The sequence below is a fragment of the Brachypodium distachyon genome, chromosome 2 (genome assembly GCF_000005505.3).
Source record: "Brachypodium distachyon strain Bd21 chromosome 2, Brachypodium_distachyon_v3.0, whole genome shotgun sequence".
Classification (NCBI taxonomy): domain Eukaryota; kingdom Viridiplantae; phylum Streptophyta; class Magnoliopsida; order Poales; family Poaceae; genus Brachypodium; species Brachypodium distachyon.
In genome coordinates, this window is record NC_016132.3 from 36,484,850 (window position 1) to 36,507,531 (window position 22,682).

General features: G+C 41.8%; 2 protein-coding genes across 2 annotated transcripts; one reads left to right on the top strand and one right to left on the bottom strand.

The window, feature by feature from the left end:
- The first annotated feature begins 728 nt into the window (after positions 1-728).
- Positions 729-12,304, top strand: LOC100843552 (probable ATP-dependent DNA helicase CHR12). The gene is made up of 12 exons (XM_010233426.3): positions 729-1,312; positions 3,080-3,215; positions 3,937-4,001; positions 5,585-5,779; positions 5,873-6,022; positions 6,619-6,975; positions 7,399-7,658; positions 7,760-7,975; positions 9,698-9,899; positions 10,117-10,270; positions 10,690-11,289; positions 11,400-12,304. The coding sequence occupies exons 1-12, from the start codon at positions 989-991 to the stop codon at positions 12,074-12,076; spliced, it is 3,336 nt and encodes a 1,111-aa protein (XP_010231728.1). The 5' UTR covers positions 729-988; the 3' UTR covers positions 12,077-12,304.
- A 2,802-nt stretch (positions 12,305-15,106) lies between these two features.
- Positions 15,107-22,422, bottom strand: LOC100843862 (glycerol uptake protein 1). The gene is made up of 19 exons (XM_003566530.4): positions 22,113-22,422; positions 21,972-22,027; positions 21,686-21,867; positions 21,565-21,613; positions 20,827-20,930; positions 20,667-20,731; positions 19,972-20,042; positions 19,509-19,568; positions 18,960-19,073; positions 18,208-18,332; positions 18,072-18,123; positions 17,153-17,215; positions 16,833-16,942; positions 16,370-16,462; positions 16,184-16,265; positions 15,990-16,067; positions 15,669-15,744; positions 15,527-15,576; positions 15,107-15,447 (listed from the first exon to the last, which is right to left on the bottom strand). Exons 1-19 carry the CDS (start codon positions 22,216-22,218, stop codon positions 15,394-15,396), a joined length of 1,590 nt encoding a protein of 529 aa, XP_003566578.1. The 5' UTR covers positions 22,219-22,422; the 3' UTR covers positions 15,107-15,393.
- Positions 22,423-22,682: the final 260 nt, after the last annotated feature.

Here is a 22,682-nt window from a genome sequence, read left to right on the forward strand (position 1 = left end):
AAAAAGATAAGTTGCAAAGAATAAGAATAATAAGTAAGATGTTACAATTAAAGAACTAAATGTCCAATTAGAGTATATATTTTGGCAATGTTCAATTTAAATTTATTTGGGGATAGCAGCCATAGGACTGCCCATTGCATCCAATGGCTAGGAATGTCCGGATCAATGAAGTCAACGACTCCAAACATGGGGGTGAGAAGCCTCATGGGTAACCCAGTGCTGATGTTCTAATAAAAAAAGGAGCTTATTTGGTCCATCGAAAAAGCACATGAATAAGAAAAATACATGATTTCAATGTATGTCCACTTGATTCTTACATGATTGTAATTTATTTCCAAGAGACGGGAATAGATGAAAATTTTCTAAAAGCGCAAATGTACCTCTGGAGAAATTTATATATAGCATTTTTTTAACTGAATGTCTATAGCATTTATTTAATCCTAAAAAGTGAACCCTCCAAATTTCTGCGGTGAAATAGCCCAAGGGGCTTCCGTCCATTGCATAGGAACGTCTAGAGCCCAAAACCAAAAAGGGTTCACTACGCACGGACAGGAGCGTCGGCCCATTTTGTCAGCCCTGCCGTACACGTCTCAGGCCCAGGAACATCCCACCACAAACACGATCCCTGGCCCAGCCCATGCCCGACCCGGTCCAACCCAACCCATCGATATTATCCAGACGGAATCCAAAGAAGGGGCGAAGGAAAAAGAAAACCTAGAATTCCCCACCACAGGAGCCTCGGCGCCCTGGCTGACACACACTGCAGCCTCGGCCTTCCCCGATCCATCGAAGCCGAAGAAGGAACGAGCTCTCTCCCAAATTCCCATCTGACAAAGTGAAAAGAAAAACACGCGCCCCCGGTTCGTAAACCCAAAGCGCGAGAGCGGCCGCGTATCGTTGCCGCGCTCCGATTTGAACCGGTGGTCCGTCCGCCAATCCTCGCCTCGCCGCCCCCTCCGTGAGGCGGCGCGTGGCGGAAACCCTAGCCATGGCGGCGTCCGTGGACGCGGCGCCTCCTCCTCCTCCTCCTGCTCCCCCGGCCCCCGCGGCGGAGGACACCGGCGGCGGCGGCGGCGGTGGAGGCGACGACGCGGAGCAGGCCAGGACGCTCATCGGCGCGCTCAACCTGCTGTCGCGCAACCTCCCGCTTCCCCCCGCCGTGCTGCGCGCCGTCTCGGATATCTACCACGGCGCCAAAGACGCGGACGCGGGGGAGGGTGAGGAGGATGAGGAGGGAGGGGGCCAGGAGCTGGCGGTGGTCGCGGATGGAGGCGGCGAGGGGGGACCTTCGGGCGCCGGCGGCACAGTGGAGGTGGGGAATTCTTCAGTCTGTGTGCCGCTTCCCCTCCGCTTCGGTTGGATGCTCTGGAATGGCTCGATTAGTGCTGTGATGGATGGGGTTTTGGTCTGTTGCGGGATTTGCTTAGGGTTTGTGGGATCGGCGAGATTTAGCTAGGGTTTCCCAATAATTGTTGGAGTCTGAGCGTGATTAATACTGGGGATCGGGGGTTCCACTTGGAACAGATGCTTGGGTGTGCAATTGGGAGTGTTAATTTTCGTTGTTTTTTTCCAGGGGAAGATGGTGACTCATGTGACTTAGTAAATGTCTCTGTGGCTGGTTACGCTCTAGGTTCGCATGATGGAATGGTTAGGACAGATTCACCTTATTATTCTGGTGCTTCAAGGGTGGCGCTAGGATATACTGGCTAGTGGGCTTGAGGGATATTTGGTGATTTTTTCCGCGAAAGATATTTGGTGATTAGGTGTTGTATTTTTGTTTGAATGCTAGTTTTTTTGGTGGTGCGGTGGAATCATAAACGAATAGCTTCGCTTTAAAATGCAGTATTTATCTAGGTCTTCCATGAGAAAAAAAATCTTTGCCAGGTGGAACAATTTGTGTATATGCGCCATAATAAGCACCATTGTGAGTTTTTTTTTGTCATGGATGTGACATGTGAGCTAGGTCTGAAACAGGCCAGTTTCTCCCTTGGGTTGTTCTGTTTTTGTTGTGTGCATGCCTTCATGGAACTGTTGCATTGGAAACAGCTACAATTTTGGCCAATAACAAGGGGTGCTTTACCTGAGAATTGGATGGAGAAGTGAGACATATTGTTTTTTCTTCTTCTTCTGAATGCGCCAGGGGTGCACCATTTTCATTAATAAGAAAGTGCTAAGAAACCGCGAACCACCACAATTTATAAATATTTAATACGAGCACTGCACCCACCAATGGCGAGGTGAGGAAAAGAAAAACACGAGCTCAGCCAGCGTGCGAGTATGTCCAGTGCGTGAGAGTGTGTGCTTGCCTTGATTTGTATGTTCAAGTTGTTTGCTCATGGGATTGTCATTAGTAATGTACTATTTGTATAGTATTTGCTAGTGATAATTGGGCTGAGGTACTCCTGCCCTGTTTTGAGAATTTTCTCCTTTTGCAACCCTGATCTTTTTTCTGCAGAAAAAAAAATGCTTCTCTTTTTTGCAACTATTCATTTCGTATGTCCTCCCTTTTTCCATTGCCACCTGGTCACCGTTTGACGGCATCAAGAAAATTTCTAGGATATTGGAGCAAGCTAAAAAACCACCGGAAGTACCAGAAAATCATAGGAAGTTCGTACGAAATGAAAAAAGGAACAAGATGATCCAGAGAGTTTCATGTATACTGTGAAAATTTCACCATATTTCAGAATGAGGATTTTTTTAATCTCCATAAACTTCTGCGTGCACTACTACTTCTTCCTAGTTCATAACTTTGTGAAAATTGAAGTTTATGTAAAGTGATCTGTGATTTTTTTCCTTGATTGTCTTGCATTTCTTGAGGCTGTAATGAAGTATCTATTTATTTTTCTTGGTGGTTGTATGGCTTGGACCGCATGGCAATGGTAAAAGAGAAAACCATAATAATAAAAGAGTGATTAAATAGAAAAAAAATGTGTTTTTGGATGGTTGAAGAGAAATAGTAGTAGAACTGGCAGAGATAGAATTCTATCTTTGTTTTTCCAACGAGGTTTAGTGCTTGCCAATACTATTTCCACTGCCCTCTTCCTCTGCATTTTCACTGAGTAAATCTTCTACCTTACAGGAGGGCGCCTTGATTCAAGAGTTTGAAGATGCTATATTTACGAACCAAATGACGCACATGTCTTGCTCAAAATTGAATGCTCTAAAAGAAGAACGCTTCAATACCTCCATCCAGCATCGGTTAGCTGAACTCGAAGGTTATACATGAACTACTTCAATGTCTTGTTACCTGATTGTTTCTGTTTGTTCCATTTTCTGTAGAAAGTCATATTGCTGTAAGCTTTTAGCTTTACTATATATTGTGTTTATATCTTTTGTATCTCCTGAGAGTTATTCTGGCCTTCCGTATATAGCATTATAAAGGTCATTTGTCTGGTCTTGGTTCTACACCTTCTCCTTTTGTTTTCACTTTGGAGCTTTGCTAAGTTTGGGTTATAAAAAAAGTTGGCTCTGCAATTCACCTTCTTTTTTTTTAAAGATGCAAACTGGGTGTTGTTGCGAGTACGTCCAGTGCGTGAGAGTGTGTGCTTGCCTGCGTACAAGTTAGGCTTGCAAAACTTGGCCTAATGGGCTCCTGTGTCCCATGCCGTATCGTAGTGTATCCTTTAATTTTTTATATATTTTAAATCAGAAATTTTTGGATACTCGGGGATATGCGTATCTGGACAATCCAGCACGTGGATATGGCTGAGCCAGCTGTATCGGTGCTACTGAGCTCCAGATTGCATGTATTGCTTGCACAAATGGGATGCTTTCTATTTCTTGCCAAATAAGCATGTCTTAAACACAATTTATATGTACTCGCAAGTGCTTTGGGTGCTGCATTTTAGAGTAGTGATCAGCTTCTCTAAAATTTGTTTAGTTGTTTAATCAGTTACGTTACACCACTGGTTATCTTTTTTTTTTGTTATGTGCCAGGTTTACCATCTACTAGGGGTGAAGATTTGCAAATGAAGTGTTTGCTTGAATTGTATGGGCTAAAGGTAAATGGATGTCTTTGGAACCAATGGTTACTTTCCAGGCATTGCTTTGTTCTGTGTTATATATGCTTAGTTGCTTACACTGTGGCCTTTTATCATTTTCTAGATGCATGTTACAAGCTGAAATATGTTGGTTGTATATCACAGCCTTATCCCATTATTTTATTGAACAACTTCAAACATTATTGACATGCTTGGATAGCCTCAACTTGCGAAGGCAATATGTTCGCAAACCCGTGTTTTGGCAATGTTAACATTTGCTAATTTTGGGAGGAAATAGTAATGATTGGTTTGCTAGCAATTACAAGACCCACATGTTGGCAATGCCAAAATTTGGTAAAGATATGCTGGCTGCCAATTATTTTGGAAGCAAACAGATTGGATGCCAATTTTATGGGCACCCCAATTGCCAAATTTTGTTCTCACATGATATGCTCAAACACAGACACATAGGGGTCCATGCTATCTTCTAATGTGAATTTCCTTGTTGATCAAGGCACACAAATCTTTCAAATAATTGAGTAGTTTGGTACAGAGGACATCTATAGCTTTTAATACTTAACAAACCCATTTTAGGAATTAGTAGTGTAAGATGGCAAGTAGTTGCGCGCTATATCTTGTTTGTAAAAAAATAAGTAATTAGGAAATAGTTACCAGATTTGCTGGAACGAGCTTCAGATCCTGATCGACCAATCTGGGTTCGAAATCGCTCCAAATCTTGGAGTCTGCACCCTGATTCTACGATCTCAAACCGAACCCAAAAACCGAATCTCTTCCTGGTGCATAGGACCAACCATGTGAGGGCAGCTACGGTGACGGGTACATGTCGGCCAGCCTATCATCGTCATGCATCAGCAGCTTTTCTGGTAAAGACGATCCGTCACCGTCAAGCATCAGCAGTTTCCCCCGTGCGCTGTGCGGTCACATGCGGATGATAGGTTCCTCCCCTCCATCTACCTGGAGCATGAGCAGGATGGGAATGCCGGGCGAGGGAAATCTGGGAGGCGGCTGCGTCTTGCGATAGAGGAGAGCTAGAAGGAGAGGAGCCAGCGGAGCAAGCTGGGATGCGGCGGCGGCGGCGGCTTTAGGGCAGAGGGGAGCTCGATCTGGAGAAAAGCTGGGAGCGGGTAATGGGCTTGTTTGGGCTGGGCCAACCAACACATCTTCTCTGTTTCTATCTTCCCTTTGTTTTATTGATCTGGGATCTTCTTTGGCTCCTTTGCTGGCGAACCCTACACTTGCATCTGGATCTAGAAACATTGGGTTCACAAACCCATGAATCGGAGATGTGTAACCCCTGGCGAACCCGATTCGTATGTTGTAGCGAATTGCGAACCGCGAATCGGAATCGAGCGAATAGCGAATCAGGTAACTATGATTTGGACTAGACGCAGTAGTATGAACTATCAACTGCGGATTATTTTAGCTATCTTCTTTTGTATTTCGTAAACACCATTTTGATTTAAGAATTACATATGAACTGAATCTTGGCGAGCATTAGGCATTTGTAGGTCCATTTTTAGAAATATAATACAGGCAGTGAGTTACCGCATCGATGATCACTGATTGATTGTATACTTATGCAGTTACTAGAGTTACAGAAGAAAGTGCGGTCCGATATCTGTGCTGAATACTGGTTACAGAAGAAGTGTGCATATCCTGAGAGACAATTGTATGACTGGGGCATGATGCGGATACGATATCCTTTTGCCATGTATGGAATAGGGGATGGTTTTTCAATGGATAGTGATGATATTCATCGCAAAAAGAGATTTGCCGAGGTCTTGTATCACATGTATTTTTGGCAATGAGATTTAATAATTTGTATACAGCTGAAATCATGATTTTTCATTTTTGGTATTTGTGAACTTCAGAGGATCTCAAAACTTGAGGAGGAGGAAAAGAACCAGGCCGAGAACAGGAAGAGGAAATTTTTTGCAGAAATTCTTAACGCTGCTAGGGAATATCAGTTGCAAACATCTGCTACTTACAAACGAAGAAAGCAACGTAATGATGGTGTTCTGGTATGGTGTGATACATTTCCATCTTATTTTGTGTCTTGTGTGGGACCTTTAGCTCACCATACTTGTTATCCTTTGTTTTGAAAACTAGTATCCGCTAATACTCATTTATTTCATGACGTTGAGTTGAAACATGTCTGCCTCCCTTGCAGCTAAATGCTTTTTAGCGGAGCTCTAAAGTTTATCATGTATCTAGTGGCTATCTCAAATCGTCTTGCCTCACTAAACTATGCCATGCCTCTGAATAACATTTTTTATGCTGCTTGCAATCGTATGACATTTCGCTGAATAGTATTTTTATGCTGCCTGCAATCATGAAGGGTGAAGGTTTCAGTAGCATGTATGAAATCATTAGAACAGAAATGAAATGTTTTATATGGATGATGGGGTGTATCGTGCATGCTGTAATGCTCGAGAGAGATCATACTTTCCGTGTGGATGGTTATAGAGCCCTATGAGAAGATGCTTATCGCCTCCTTTGCTACATTTTTAGAACATGGTTACATTTTTCTAGTGTATTACATTTACATTTCCCAGGTCAGACTATGCATTTATTCTTGTCTATACCCCTTTTTGATTTGTTAGTTTACTAAATGCAGGCATGGCATGTTCGGGCACGCCAACGTATCACTCGGCTTGAAAAAAGTAGATTGCAAGTTTTGAAAGCAGGTGATCAAGAAGCTTATATGCGGATGGTTGAGGAGAGCAAGAATGAACGCCTGAAAATGCTCCTTGATAAGACAAATGAGCTTCTTGAAGGAATTGGGAAAGCTGTACAGCGTCAAAAAGATGCTGAGCATGTTAGTCGGCCTGAAGTGTCAAAAGACTCAGAATCTGATGAATTCCCTGGGGAGTCTCCTTCAGACGATGATGCAGATACTCATGGTCCTGCAGATAATAGTAAATTTAATGCTGGCCGTAGGCTTGATTCTACTGTCCATTCCATTGAAGAGAAGGTAGACCAAAGCTTCAGTCTTCAGCCATATATATTACTAATTTGTTATTTGTAGCAAGGCGATTATGATTTTGATGATATAAATCTGTATGCTAACTTTTCTGGCTGCACTAATGTTATGCTTCCCTTGAATCCCTGATGATGGTAGATAGTATTATTGTACAAGAGACAGTGTGGGAGCTGTATTACTAGATACATGCTTATTTAAATAAATTCTACGTGAATCCTTGATTCTGTAGGACCAGCTGCTGAGCCTTATTCTCATGTAACGTGCAGATTTTGCTAAATGAAGCTTATTTTGCATTAATTGATGCTGGTTTATACCTGGTTTTAGTTTCGAATTTTACTCGTGACTTGGTACAATTACTAATTCTCTGCAACTTGGGGGCAACTAATGTTTCTTTCTGCTCTTTTGAATTTACAGGTGACAGAGCAACCGTCAGCTCTTGTAGGCGGGGAACTAAGACCATATCAAATAGAAGGCCTCCAATGGATGCTCTCTTTATTCAACAATAATTTGAATGGTATTCTGGCTGATGAAATGGGTCTGGGGAAAACAATTCAGACTATAGCTTTGATCGCTTATCTATTGGAAAAGAAGGAGGTCCCAGGGCCACACTTAATAGTAGCTCCAAAAGCAGTACTACCAAATTGGTCTAATGAATTCAAACAATGGGCTCCGAGGTACTGTTTCACTGAAATTTGCATGATCAAAATTTCTGTGCATACTTTCTGTCCTACAATGAATTAAAGTAACCTAAATCCAACATGCTTGTGGTTTGCAGCATTGGTACAATTCTGTATGACGGTCGTCCAGATGAGAGGAAATCTCTAAGGGAGACAAATTTTGGGGGTCAATTTAATGTTTTGCTCACACACTATGACTTGATACTAAAAGATAAGAAGTTTCTGAAGAAGGTTCACTGGAATTATTTGATAGTTGATGAAGGACATCGTTTGAAAAATCATGAATGTGCTCTTGCTCGCACACTAGTTTCCGGGTACACACTTTGGTCTTGAGTTACTTTTTTTTACTGTAATGAAACTTCTGGAGTTCTGGTATGTGATCATTGGCAACTTCTATCGGTGGATGGCTCTGGTGGGCAGTAATTCCTTCGTGACTCACTGGCATATAAAACTAGCAAGTATCTGTTGTGGAGTAGCCATGGTAGGAAGAAGATAGAGTTTGAGTCTATTAGAGATGAAGTCTTGTTTGAGAAAGAGTAATGTACCTGTTTGAGTTGTAGCTCATGTCCAGTCTGCCCTATAAAAGGCAGGGCCTGCACTCTTTCGAGGAAGCAAGAAATAAGCCTCCAGTCTTCCAATTGCTAATCCTTACCCCTCTAGTTTCTCTATCCAAATCTTTGGTACTCTTCTTTCCAGATCAAGGGTACAACCTAGTTTCCACTGTCTTGGCCTCCGGCCAGTCATCCAAACAATCTATCTTGCCAAGTTATCACATTCCTCAAAGAATAATTTGGAGGGTTTATTTTTTTCTCAACATTTCATTGATTATAGAATGATGATGATACCTGAAAAATATGGGGTTGGTAGAGTATTTGACCTTTTGTTGCCTGATAAGTTGTTTTTGTCATCTTCATGTTCAGTTCTGTATTTGAAGTAAAACATCCAGGGATCCCTTTCCCAGCTACATAACTCATGAACCTGAACCTATTCGTGAATTAGCACAATTGTAAACTTCAATTTCTGAAAATTCATGGTACTATATAACATGTTAATTCATGTACTTGTAGACAAATTTGTGAAAAAAATATATCCATGATTCCATGTGTACTGAACAAAAGTTAATAGACCATGGTTTTTCTGTATAGTACTCCCTCCTTTCCATATTACTCCGTATAATGCATCTGGTTATTGTCCTAAGTCAATCTTTTTAAAGTTTGATCAAGTTTATAGGAAAAGATATCAACATCTACAATACCAAACCAGTACTGATAGATCAACCATGAAATATATTTCATAATGCATTTATCTGGTATTATGGATGCTGATAATTTTATCAATTAATGTGGTCAAACTATGAAACTTTGACTTTGGACAAAACCATACGCCTTATAACATGGAAAGGATATATATATTTTTTGTTTATGATTTTTGTACATGAACACAAACAAAACAATGTTTGGTCAGTCTAAAATGGAAGATCAGTTATATTTCCTCTGGCTACCAGCTTTTATCCTTCTACGTTGAGCAAAGGGAGTGACACGGTTAACTGTAGAAAGAAGCTTGATGGCATCTGGCCAAACATCCGGATTTTGTCCGTACATACTATTTTTCCTTGCATACTGTAACTATTGTCATTGTTTGCATGTGATAATTGATAAAGTGCAATTCTCTATACCTATTTTTCACCTAATATTTTTGACTCATCTGGGAATAAATTTGACTTGGGACAAAACCATCATACTGTCATCACACTTCAATCATGCCAATAAATTTCACCTTTTTTTTTGTAAGGGTGGAACTTTTGAGAATGTAATTGATATGATCAAGATACCTATTTTTCCATTATATTTCATTATCTGTTAGCTTCATGGCTACTTTGCCTACTCACATTATTTCAATTTCTTGTAGAAGCTCATTGTTTCTTCATCCTTTTAGCTATTGCTGTTAACCTTTTTGTTCGTCCTTAATGATTGAAGTGTTTAATTTGTCTGGATCGTTGAAAAATCTGATGTATAGATTGCTGATACTTTCTGTAGATATCTGATCCGCCGCAGACTACTTTTGACTGGTACTCCAATCCAAAATAGCCTACAAGAGCTGTGGTCGTTGCTTAACTTCATTCTACCTAATATTTTTAACTCATCTGGGAATTTTGAGGAATGGTTTAATGCACCTTTTGCATGTGATGTTAGCCTTAACGACGAGGAACAGCTATTGATCATACATCGTTTGCATCAAGTGAGTAATGCTGCCCTATTCGCCCCTAGTCATTCAGTGATTTTAACGAGCTTGAATGTTGATATCTGTACATCCACTTGGCATGCACGCCTTTTTGGTCCAATGGAGCCAATTATTGTGTTTGCAGCATGCAAAGCAGTGTGACACTTGAGACACTGTCTATTTATGACATTTGGGAATTCTATATTTGTTTATCGCACTCTTGGTTCGTGTGCAGGTTTTGCGTCCATTTTTGCTCAGGAGAAAGAAAGATGAAGTGGAAAAGTATCTCCCTTCGAAAACACAAGTAATACTGAAGTGTGACTTTTCTGCTTGGCAAAAAGCATACTATGAGCAAGTCACAAGCAAGGGAAGGGTTGCCCTTGGATCCGGTAAGTTGTAGTACCAATCCTTTCCCTCATATCGGAAGTACTTCTGACCGAATAAAGTTAAATGTTTTGACTGATTCTTGGTGGATGGAAAAGTGCATAAATGTACAAACTTTTGCTAAAATGTTGATGCAAACTTGGTTCATTTTATTTTGGTGGCATATTCAATATGTAGTCTCGTCCTTGTGCCTGCATTGCATGTTCAAGAAAAAAATAATAAACCGATGGGTGGAAAGAGCCCCAGCTATATACTACTATATTTTTAAGTGGAAGATAGGATTCTAACCGGGTGCTTGGTGACTCAACCATGTGTGTCCACCATTTAGTCACAAGGGATTCCTGCCTTTATTGCATCTTCGTTTTCATTATTTTTTTTCCTTGAAAAACAGCACTCTCAATTGTTATATATGTGTGTTGTGCAGGGCTCAAATCGAAGGCCTTGCAAAACCTATCAATGCAGCTAAGGAAGTGTTGCAATCATCCTTACCTATTTGTTGAGAATTATAACATGTATCAGCGGGAGGAAATTGTTAGAGCATCAGGGAAGTTTGAATTGCTTGACAGGCTTCTTCCAAAACTGCGTAAAGCTGGTCACAGGGTCCTCCTCTTTTCTCAGATGACAAAATTGCTTAACGTTCTAGAAGTATATTTGCAAATGCACAGTTTCAAGTACATGAGGCTTGATGGATCCACAAAAACTGAAGAACGGGGGAAATTATTGGCAGATTTTAATAAAAAGGACTCAGAATACTTCATTTTTCTTCTTAGCACACGGGCTGGAGGCCTTGGATTGAACTTGCAGACAGCAGACACTGTTATTATTTTTGATAGTGATTGGAACCCTCAGATGGACCAGCAGGCTGAAGACCGTGCTCATCGTATAGGACAGAAAAATGAAGTGCGTGTATTTGTTCTTGTTAGCGTTGGGTCAATTGAAGAAGAGATCTTGGACCGTGCAAAACAAAAGATGGGTATTGATGCAAAAGTTATCCAGGCTGGGTTATTCAACACAACATCCACAGGTTTGTATGCAATTGCTGGCTGTACTTTCCCTGCAGCTCTTTTTTTTTTTTTGCCTGTGGATGTATTTGAATTTGGATCTCACAAAATACCATGTTATTCTCTTGTGCAGCACAGGACAGGCGAGCATTGCTACAAGAGATCTTGAAGAGAGGGACTAGCACACTTGGAACTGATATCCCTAGTGAGCGTGAGATAAATCGCCTGGCTGCTCGGACTGAGGATGAGTTCTGGTTGTTTGAGAAGATGGATGAAGAGAGGCGGCGGCGAGAAAACTATAAATCCAGGCTCATGCAGGGAACCGAGGTTCCAGAATGGGTGTTTGCTAATAATGAAACCTTAGCTGAGAAGCTCCTCGCAGAAGAAGCTAAGAATCCTGTGATAAATACCAAGAGACGTAGGAAGGAAGTTATCTATTCAGACTCTTTTGTTGATCCATGGATGAAACCTGAGGATGGAAGTGAAGACAATCCAAAGATGACTCCAAGAGCAAAGCGGAGTGCTTATATATCCGACATACAAGAAGTCGATATACAGGAGAGGACGAAAAGGCTAAAATCTGTGGAAGTCAGTGCCGACGGTTCAAGCAACCCAACCTGGACACCAGATAAAGGAAGAGCTGGAGTTTCTTCCTACAGCAGGGACGAGAACGAAGATGATGGTGACGACGAAGTTACCACCAGTGGTCTGCATCAGGCAGGCGGCTTCACATGGAATACCCTGAGGAGGAAAAGGTCAAGCCACTTCACCCATTCCTCGTCAGACCCAAAAGGGCGCTCAGCCTTCTAACTCCATCCAACAGCAGTGCTGCTCCAACTTGTTCGAAGCCGTTCCTTGAGGAAGGAGTGCGTGCTCCTTGAGAGACAACATAACATGGTTATTTTATTCCCATTTAGAAGCACAATCTATGGTCATCAACTTTAGGAGTACTATAGTGATGTTTCCTGTATGTACTTGTTGGCGTCAATCTATATCCTCTAGAACCCGCAAATCAAATGTTTAGGGATGTGTTGAAAAGTTTGTGTTGAAATGTTTAGGGATTGTTGACGTCAACCAATACGCATCCGGTCCGGTAGCGGCACGACAACAGGGCATGAAATTCGTGCCGGGTTCCAGTTCGTTCCGTCAATTACGAGACGAGAGCAAACAGACAAGGCAAACCAGCTACATATATAGAGCAAACAGATCTGGCAGGGCAGGGCAGCTGCAGTAGATCCCGTCGACCCGCCTACATATAAGGCAAACCAGCTCGCTTAGCTAGTCGATTCTATCAGGGAAGAACAAGATTCCAGACAGACAACCGCTATCTTGTACTACGGTAGATCGATCGGTCGTGCCGGACGATCAAGATGGACGGCGGCGGATCAGTCGTCTCGCCATTGCCGGTGCTCGTGCACGACCTCGGAACCCTTAGCCACGACTCTTCCCAGACGCAGTACAGCATCTCCACCCAATCCCTAACTACGGCGAACATCGCCGAGCTGCGAGACCACCGGTGCCTCGAAACCCCACAGGGCTGGATCCTCGCTCTACACCCAGCCTCCCTGGAAACCTTCCTATGGCGCCCCCAGGACGGCCACAGGATCGAGTTGCCGCCATTGAAGGGGGAGGAGTTCCCAGAACACTGCAAGTGCCTGCTCTCCGACACGCCCGGCGCGGCATCCGGCTGCTCCGTCGTGGTCTTTGATCTCGACGAGAGCCAGATGTGGGCGTGCAAGATCGGGGAGAGGAAGTGGGACAGCTACAGCTACAGCCTCACCATGTTTCTCGCCGGCGGCGTCCCCCGGGAGAAGAACATCGCCAAGTGCCAACTCACTTGGCGATATGGAACAAGATCAGCTCTTTTGTTGAGTCATATCGCCAACTCACTATGGTGGTTCCAGGGGATGGAGAGTCTACTTCTTTCTGGAAGGATTGTTGGTTGAGGGATGCTCCCTTTGCTGACATGTTCCCAGCAATCTTCTCACATGCTGTTAGGAAAAACATTTCGGTTGCTGACTGTTATCGGAATGTCTATTGGGATATTTCTCACCGTCACCTTACTTCGGACAGGACAGGCGCGGAGCTCTCTGTTCTAACTCAGATTATTGCAGGATGGGAGCCGATGGAGGGTGTTGCTGACAAAAGAGTGTGCAAAATGAATCGATCGAAATCCTTCTCTGTGCGGAGTTTGTATCACCTTTCAAACTTTGGGGGCGTCCTTGATCAAGCTTGTGCTGCAATCTGGAAATGCTCTGCTCCTAATAAAAATAAAATCTTTGCTTGGTTATGGGTTAAGGGCAGAATTAAAGTCAGATCGGTACTTATGAAGCAGCAAATTCTTGCTTCGGATGAATGTCCGTTCGGTTGCAGCACAAGCGAATCGGCGCTGCATCTTGCTGTGCTATGCCCCAGGTCGGCTACAATTTTTCAATTGCTTGGTCTGAATGTGTCTAATTTTCAGAAGATGAGCGATCTATTCACGATTGGGAAGATTTCTTGTTTGCCTGATAAGAAGAATGCCTGGGATTTGGTATTGATCGCGATCCCGTGGAATATCTGGATAGCTAGAAATCGGAAGGTGTTCGACGATCACAATATTCATCCAGTCGTGGTCGCGAGACAATGCCGTGGAACGTTAAAGCTATGGTCCTGCCGTTTGAAGAACAATGAAAAACAGGCGGTTGACCACTGGATTGAAGATTGGCGTGATTAAATACCAACTTTTTTTTTCTTTCTCCTTTGCTTTCTTGTGTTTGCTCTGTCCTGCCTTGTAATTATTTTCACTTTTGCCTGTTTCAGACGCTTTTTAACTTTGAGCCTCTGGCTCCTTTTAATCAAAATTCAGGTAGGGGTCTTCCCTCCCGACTTCGTTCAAAAAAAAAAAAGTGTCACGGCATGGCCGCCGTCGGCGGCAAGGTTTACTTCGAGATATCAGCGCACGATCTGGGGGTGATCGAGTTTGATAGTAACCCCGAGTCGTCGTCGTCGTCGTCGACGGTGGCAGAACTCGGCGGCATTGATGTCGACATGGTCGAGCTGCCGTCTCACATGCCCATGGCCTCCACCTACCTCGTCGAGTCGGCCGGCGAGCTCTTCCTCGTCGTCGTCTTCTTCGACGGCGAGAACTTCCATGAGGTCGCCGAGGTCAGGGTGTACAGGATGGACTTCTCGAAGCCGGCGTGGTGTGAGGTGGATAGGATTGGGGATGATCGTGTGTTCCTTCTTGGGGGAGACAGGATCGGGATCTCCAACTTTGGGGCCTCCTGCTCCGCTTATGGCGGCCTGAAAGGAAATTGTGTGTATTTCCTGAATCACTTGGCCACCGCTGAGAATTTCCTTCATGTGTTCGACCTCCAGGACGGGACTCAGCAGGTGCAACGGCCATTCAGGGACATGGGTTTCACGTTGCCGCCGCGGCCGCCCTTCTGGTTGCTGCCTGCAGAATCTATGTAATCCATGATAGGCGATACATTTTAAATTTGGACTTGTAATGGGAGATTGCTGTTTAGTTTTTATATTCCAATATGCAGTGTAATTCAATTCAGCAGATAATTTTCTTCCTTTCTATTTCTACATGGTTTTCATCGTGTTGATACCCTTTCCCACTTCTTACCTTCAGTTTTAATATTCCAATGTGCAGCATAACATTTGGGTATCATAGCGTGTGGGCAGATGATCGACCTGACTTTGTTGTATCGCTGAGAACTAAACAGTTCTCTAATGAATCACCTTGAGTTTCAAAAAGAAAACACCAGCTGTTGTATTGGCTGGGAGTGACAGAAAAACCACAATAGAAACACTGTTTGCCTTCGACCGCAACACAGTGAGTGCCAAATGTAGGCATTGAAGCAATACTATAATGCAAATCATCGTCACAACTCAACAAGCATATGCTCCATGGTATCATCATCAGGCCATCAGACGAACCAAGATAGTAACAAAACATTATCTTTAAAAAAAAACATCATCACGCTAACAAATCTGCCCTAGCCTACAGAGATCGAATCCAAGATCGCCTACAGGATCATTTCGATTGCGTCAAATAAACCCAGCAAAGAAAAATGGTGGAAGCCTGTCATTGTCAAGCCTGAGTATATACCAGTAAAAACTGGATACTTGTTCTTCTAACTTGTCTGTGACCCATGTTTCTTTCCAGCATCACGTATATGAAACATAAGCTGCAAAGAAAATCACCAACAATGAGGAAAAGATCCCTTTTCCAATGTTTAAAAAGATTGTTAGGAGATAGCTAGTCACCTTGACGCCGACGTAGAATGTAGTGAATATTAAAGCAAGGGCTGGCAGGGCTGCAGCAAGGAAGCATGTATCAGCTAGAGTTTGTATAAACTTCACTCACTGAAATTTTGTTACAAGTAATGGATGTGAACATTCGACTAACCGTCCTTCTGGGCCATCTGCGAGATCAGAATCTTAATGCCCGAGGGCCCTACAACGTAGCCGACAAGGTTTGCCACCTGTATGTATGCAACATGTTAGGAGCAGCACTTTGCTTACAACCAAGGTAATAATCTGACTAATCCAGTGTTCAGCTAAGAAGGGGAAAACTTGAAAGTACTCTACAGCTACATGAATTATTCGATTTACAAGTCCTTTTCTTGGCCATTTGCTGTTGATTATTTTGTATTCTACAGCTATGCCACAAAAAGGAAATAACATGATACATTTAGTCATGCACTAAGATGTATAATCAGACAAGTACCATAAGGCAGCTGATTGTCACCGCGCCAGCAATTGCACTGAGCTCACGTTGAATGAACAGTCCAAGGGCACTTTTTGCCTGCAGAATTTTTATTATTTTGGAAATATTACTTACTAACAATGTAAAATTGCCATTGGACGTCTAGCAAGAATGAAACTTGATGCAGAAAATAAACGCTATAATATGCAAATTACCTGGAAGTTGTTGGATAAAGATTTGATCAATATTTCAGGGACAAAAAATAAGCATGTTAACCAAGCCCATGAAATAAGTTTCCTGTTTATCAGGGCACAACCAAACGGATGATGTAAGTCACAGAGTTCACAACCCCTATATTTGGAAATCTTAAGGAGATTGATTGTAGTTTATATAGAAACTACCATTCCAGGTCATGCCAGACTGCTACGAATGTGAATACAATCCAAATACTAAGTAGCTTTCTTCGAGACCCACCAAGAGGTATGTACAAGTACCTGCAACAAGTGAGATAGATAAGCGGAAGTTGCACTTTGAGATAGATAAGCAAATGCACCTCTGTAGAGACATATAACAATTCTAGAGCTCCATCTATGGGTCATGGGGTTCAATAATCATGTGATGAGCAATAGCCATATTCAAACTTTTATGTACTTTTACTTAAGTAGTAGACAAGATTCTTAATCCTTATATAGATCCCATTACCATATGTACTTTTATTCAAGCACAATGTTGCTATGAATGACGAGAAAATAGACTGAAAAAATGCTAGCAAGACGTAGTTCAGTAACATCCAGGACATAGGCGACCACTCTTGGTAGCACAGAAAAGTTCCATATTACTTAAACCACCTACTTTTACACAGACCTGACCAACCATCTGTTAAAAGAAGCATGCCAGCTTTTCCAGAAACTCTCCAGGTCATGACAATTATTTATACACCTAGGCATGTTTTCAGGTGTCTCCACTCCTCCTACCTGAAATAAAATGCTGTGTGTTAAATCTTATTTTTAGATCACCTGAGTTTCAGCACAAAAAAGAAGAACATTTCAAGCAAAAAGGACATAGTGAAGCAATTTTATCACGACATACAGCAAACTGGCCATTAGCACTACAAGAGGAAGAACGCAAGACTGCACAATGGAATGTTGGAACATATTGAGTACACAATTTCAATGTCGTATTACCAGTGACCAGAACCTGAAGTAGCGCCAAATAAGGAAGAATTTCAACCACATAAAGTTTAAGACCTGCATAGGAGCTCCAGCGTGTTAGCAAAGAATAGACACATCAGAAATTGTGGAAGTGGATAATCAGGTGATGTAGTGGTGTCACTACGCAAACAACTTTGAAAATGAAAATTCAATGTTGGTACACCTATTCAAATTACTCCTGTTCAAATTCTGATTCAGGATCCAGGAAAGGGCCTAGAAAGGCCCACCTTGGAAAAGGTAGGACGCATCAGGAAAGACTGGCCTTGAAAAGGGAGAACCTATCTGAAAATCTCATTGTTCTGAATACAGTCAATAGACAAACGAGAATGGATTTTGCACATTAAAGCGGTCGGTGCTTTGAGAAGTTCTCAAAACAACTTATAGAAAATATGATCAAATATATTCTGCACAAAAAAATACAAAACGTTCAACTTATTATTGATTTAGTGCAATAGCAACGATTTGATTTCTTGTACATGACAAATTTGATCATATTTTGCATGTTTTTTTAGCAGGTTCACAAGTTCAACATCAAATCTATGAACCTTTTGAGATTTTGTAAAGTGCACAGGTACCTAAACCCTAAACCAAGCACCCACCCTTTGCATGCACATTTGCTTTTCCCTAAATATTATCTAAATTATTGTTTTACTTTGCCTGGATTTTTCACGCTTCTCGCCGGATCTGAGCTCAGATAAATCATGTTGGGCGTGACTCGTCTGCCCATGAACATTCAGATAGGTTTGTGGTAAATGGCAACTTAAATGCAGGCCACTCAAGTAATGAGGAGTTCATTAAAAACAGAAAAAATGAGCACAAGTGAAAATATCAAACGTTACACGCTCACTGTAATAAGTGATGAATATCAATTGCAACATGTATATAATCTTACCCCATAACTAATGATGAAGATCTCAAATGGTGTCAACTGCCGCCATAATCGGCTGTCATCAGAGTACTTAATTCAAATTTCAGAAAACTAATGATAATCATAGGAAAAGATCAATAATATGTATAAACAGAAGTACCTGACTACAAAGGCGTTGTAGTGAAAAAAGTGTGTCATGGCTTCCATTAGAAGGAAATTTAGGATCCACCTCAGTCCATAACAACATATCTGCCCAACTGAATAGTTTTTCTGAGGTACATCTAACTGCAAGGTCGCTACATAAAGAACAGGTTAGTATATGTAACTGGGGGATTTCTGAAGTACCAAATATTGAACAAACTATTTGAAACACAGTGCAAATTCTTCTATCGAGTTCTGCAACACAGTTTGTAAAGTCGCTCAGCACAATCTGAAATCACTTAAAATCAGCGTGGAAAGATATTTCTCAAAATAAAAGCGAAATGAGACCTGAACTCAGATACAAACTGGACAAGACAAATTCCCATTGACGATTCATTGTTGATTTTTAAGATTCATTCAACTCTCAATTGCAAATGTATTTCACATTTCTTCTGAAGCTGAATTTTCAAATGAGCAGACATGACATGCTATACAATAACCTAGATTCCTACTGAATAAGAATTCATAAGAGGCAAGACTGATGGTCTGTGATAAGGATTATACATATCTTTATCCTGAATGGTACAAATTATTATGTATTATTTTGACTCTGTACACAAAGAATCTAGTGCGACAAACTATATTTCTTTTATAAAGCATAATTCACAGTCAAATATCATTCATCAAAGCACTTCTTCTGCTGTTTTCAGCTTGAAATTTAAATGAGACAAATCAGCTGCAACAAAAGAACTACCTAGAGAAAAGACCAACCTGAGCTGCAAACGCATTGTAGCTTACAACAGGTCCAGCAATATAGAGGGGAGCGTATGTCAAGTAGCATAAATATGTTAGGAATGTGTATTTTTCAATACTTAGCCCTTTCTCCTGCCAGGAACAATGCAAAATCTTATCACCAGATACAAAGAATAAATATTAGCTCACTCTGTGTAGGTGTGGCTTATATAATATACTCCCTCTGTCCCAAAATAACTGTCGTGCATTTGTACAAGATCTTATACAAATTCACGACACTTATTTTGGGATGGAGGGAGTAGAAGAGTAGACCATGAGAAAAGACACAGTAATGGCAAGACCTGCTTTACAGGTACCGAGAAGGTTTATATTTCATCTGCCAGTAGACAACAGATCAACCTCATGCCAACAGAATATTAACCATTCATTCTTGCTAGGAAATTATCAACATCTCTAAATAAAATTACTAGTTTCATTCTTTCATGTGTCATCTATCAGTGCCACACTGCACATCAGTTGGATAACAATAGCTGAACTGGTACGACATAAACTGGAGTAGTGAAGTACCTGCAAAGCAAAGTAGCATGTCTTGCCAGAATAGCAAACTTCACATTTCTGCATGTGTTTCTTTACCAAGAGCAAATCATGTCAACATAATCCAGTATATGTCAAGATAGTGTTCTTTGCAAAAGGAAGATGATGGCATGCCGGGAATATAAATATGTTCCAAGTATGGCCAAAAACAAAATAAAGGGGCATAGGCATCCAAGAGAGCCGTGGATAAATATCATTTGGTTTGTAGCGCATATGTTTATGTCAGATAGTTCTACAGTAATTCCTTGTACATTTAAGTAATCAGTTTTGCTACTGCAATAACAATGTACAGTAATATTGCCCTCGACTTGTTGTGTTTCTGCCTATCTCTATGTATCTCAAAGCATCTGATGTATGCAACACTTACATTTACATAGTGTGAAACACTTAAATATGCATAGCGTGAAACATGAAATTAAGATGTTCAACATAGTACCTTGTGATCAAAATGAGAAGAACAAAGCGTCCAGCAGTAATCACATCCGAAGCTAATCATCCGTAATACAACTGTCACATGAGATGGAAAAGGGCATAAACACAACAAATCAGACAATAATAAATACATCAACAGTCTAGAGAAATTAGAAGACACAGAAGAAGTACAAAAGATCATCATGAACACTACGGTGAACTATATATCTGAAGGAACTGTAGTGATAGCCGGATAAAGCCTACTGCAACTTGAAAGCTGGAACAAGCATAATGTAATCAGGACAGTGAGGTAGTCCAGTTCTATACTATTTGATCCCCCAAAAGCAAGCATAAGTAAACCGTGTCAATTGAGTTGACAAAGCAAAGTACCATGTACTTCGGTAACTTCAGTTTACTGCCTCATGGTTCTATTATGACATTCATAAAATTTTGGGAATCTGTTCCTACAAAGAATTATAATTTAGCACAGTTCATGTGATAATAATCTACGGGTTAACACGTCCGACATCATGTCTTTAGATGAGATCTACATGCACTATTTTTATGCACTTTCGCAATTAAACACACACAAAATGCTCCTGAATATAAGTCTTCTATGACCTCCTAATAATTTCAAGAGAAAGTAGTTCTACATTTCTATACAGTAAGCATCAACAGAAGAATCTATCAACATATTCTGACATGACATGAGAAACGTACCAAAATTGAAGCATATGTGCCATCGGAATGTACCCCGATAGTTATCAAGAAAAGCCAGTTTTTCCCTGTTTGTATAAATATAATATCATCAAAAACTAAATGCTAAGGAGTCTTACTAAGAGAAAGTGCAAGATGCAGTATAGCAGCATAAAAATCTCACCCGAACAATGAGAATGAGTAGCCTTCATAGACTCGGTTAAGTATAAGAATACCTAAGTTGAAGCACCATATGAGGCCAGTGCAATACTTATATCGAGCAAATAACTACAAAACAAAAATTGGCTAATTTTGTTAACATCAGGAGATCAAATGACTTGATACTTCAGAAAGTAAATGATAAATGTTATTTCCATGTTGGTTCCGACCATTCTTAATGTAGACTAGTTGACTCATCAAATACTCATTGATCAAAATTACAAAAGAAAAGACAAAATAAATTTGGACGCTGCAGCCCATATGATTGATTTCAAGTTTTCAACTGATGAATGATGATGCCACTTACTGGTAAATGATATAGACTCACATAACAGATCAGGCATCAGCTTCACTTCCTTTTCACCATGTTCAATCTCTTGACTATTCAATCCTTGGTTGTTGTAACTGTTCTGGTTAATATGTTTATGTTTGCGAATGAAACATGACTAAAGACATACACTGCCGTGCCAAACAAGTATTGTTCCTAGACACGGTTTCTACAAAACGTTGACAACTCAAGACACAAATTGTGCCTTTTACTTACAATGGTTCACGAGGATTTCAGTTAGTGAAATTAGTAGCAGACCAGATTCCTCTATGTATATTTGTTTCATAAAGTACTACCATTATACAGACAACAGAAGAAAATAAATATAAGACGACAATCAGAACATTAATTTTGATCAAACATGTCAGAACTGACCTTCACTATGGCGTAATTAATCCATGCTATTACAAGAATGAAACCAACACTGCCACATACGTAAATAAGTTAGATATACCATAAAGAAAAAGAAGAAAACCAAGATTGGTTGGTCCCCTACCAAGCACCATGTAGATAGCACAAATAGCTCAGTGACAGTATAAGCCACGACAAAGAGGCACCTCTGCCCTTCAAGCTATAGCCATAGCGCAACCCATTCGCCACAATCATAAATGCACCCATTACAACAGTAAGAACAGGCAAGTTCCCACGAAAATTCCTCCATTGCGCATCAGACAAGTCCTGCAAACATCAGACAAGGAAATCAGACCGGCAGCTCATAACCCTTGAGGTAAACTAGAAGTCTGGCAAATAAAAAAAAAACAGGCGGGCAAAACTTTGCACACGTTCAGATGGCCAGCGAGTGATCCTGCTCGTAGGCCGTACAGTCTCCCGGAGTAATCTGCGGGTCAAGAAAGAAAGTGATGCCACAAACAGCACTGAGATATTAATGGAAGAGTCGGCGAAAGGGGGAGAATGTTGGGTACCATGGGAGAGGCGGAGCGACCTCCGGATCAGGTCGGCGTAGAACACCAGCGCGTAGACGCACAGCACGGCGAGCTCCAGCCGCTTCCACGGGATGCCGCCGCTCATCGTGGAACGACTGAGAGAAAGGGCAAACCCGGGCGGGGCCCGCGGGTGGCGGTCGGGGGAGGAGAGAAGCTACCGCGAAATGGGGCCGCGAGGCGACGCGGCGGCTCTCGCTGGCCAGCTCCCTCCGGTGGGGGTGGTGGTCGCCGGCGGGGGAGGAGATGGGAAGGGGGTTCGTGCTCGCCGTTGGATCTACTTCAGGACAAAACCACCTCTCGTCAACACTCAACACCCAGGAAAGCGTATTCCATATATCCGCTTTCACAGAAGAAACACGGATTCTCAGTAGACTACGTTTCCGTCAGCCAAGTCACGACAGCAGAAGCAGCCACGCGTCCGGCTCCTCGCCCGCGCGCTCCCTCCCGCGGAGCCCGCGCGCACACGTCAGCGGGGACACCACCCACGCGCCGGGGCCCACGCGTCAGTGAAACCAGAAGCGCGGAACACGGTGGATCGAGATTTGCAGA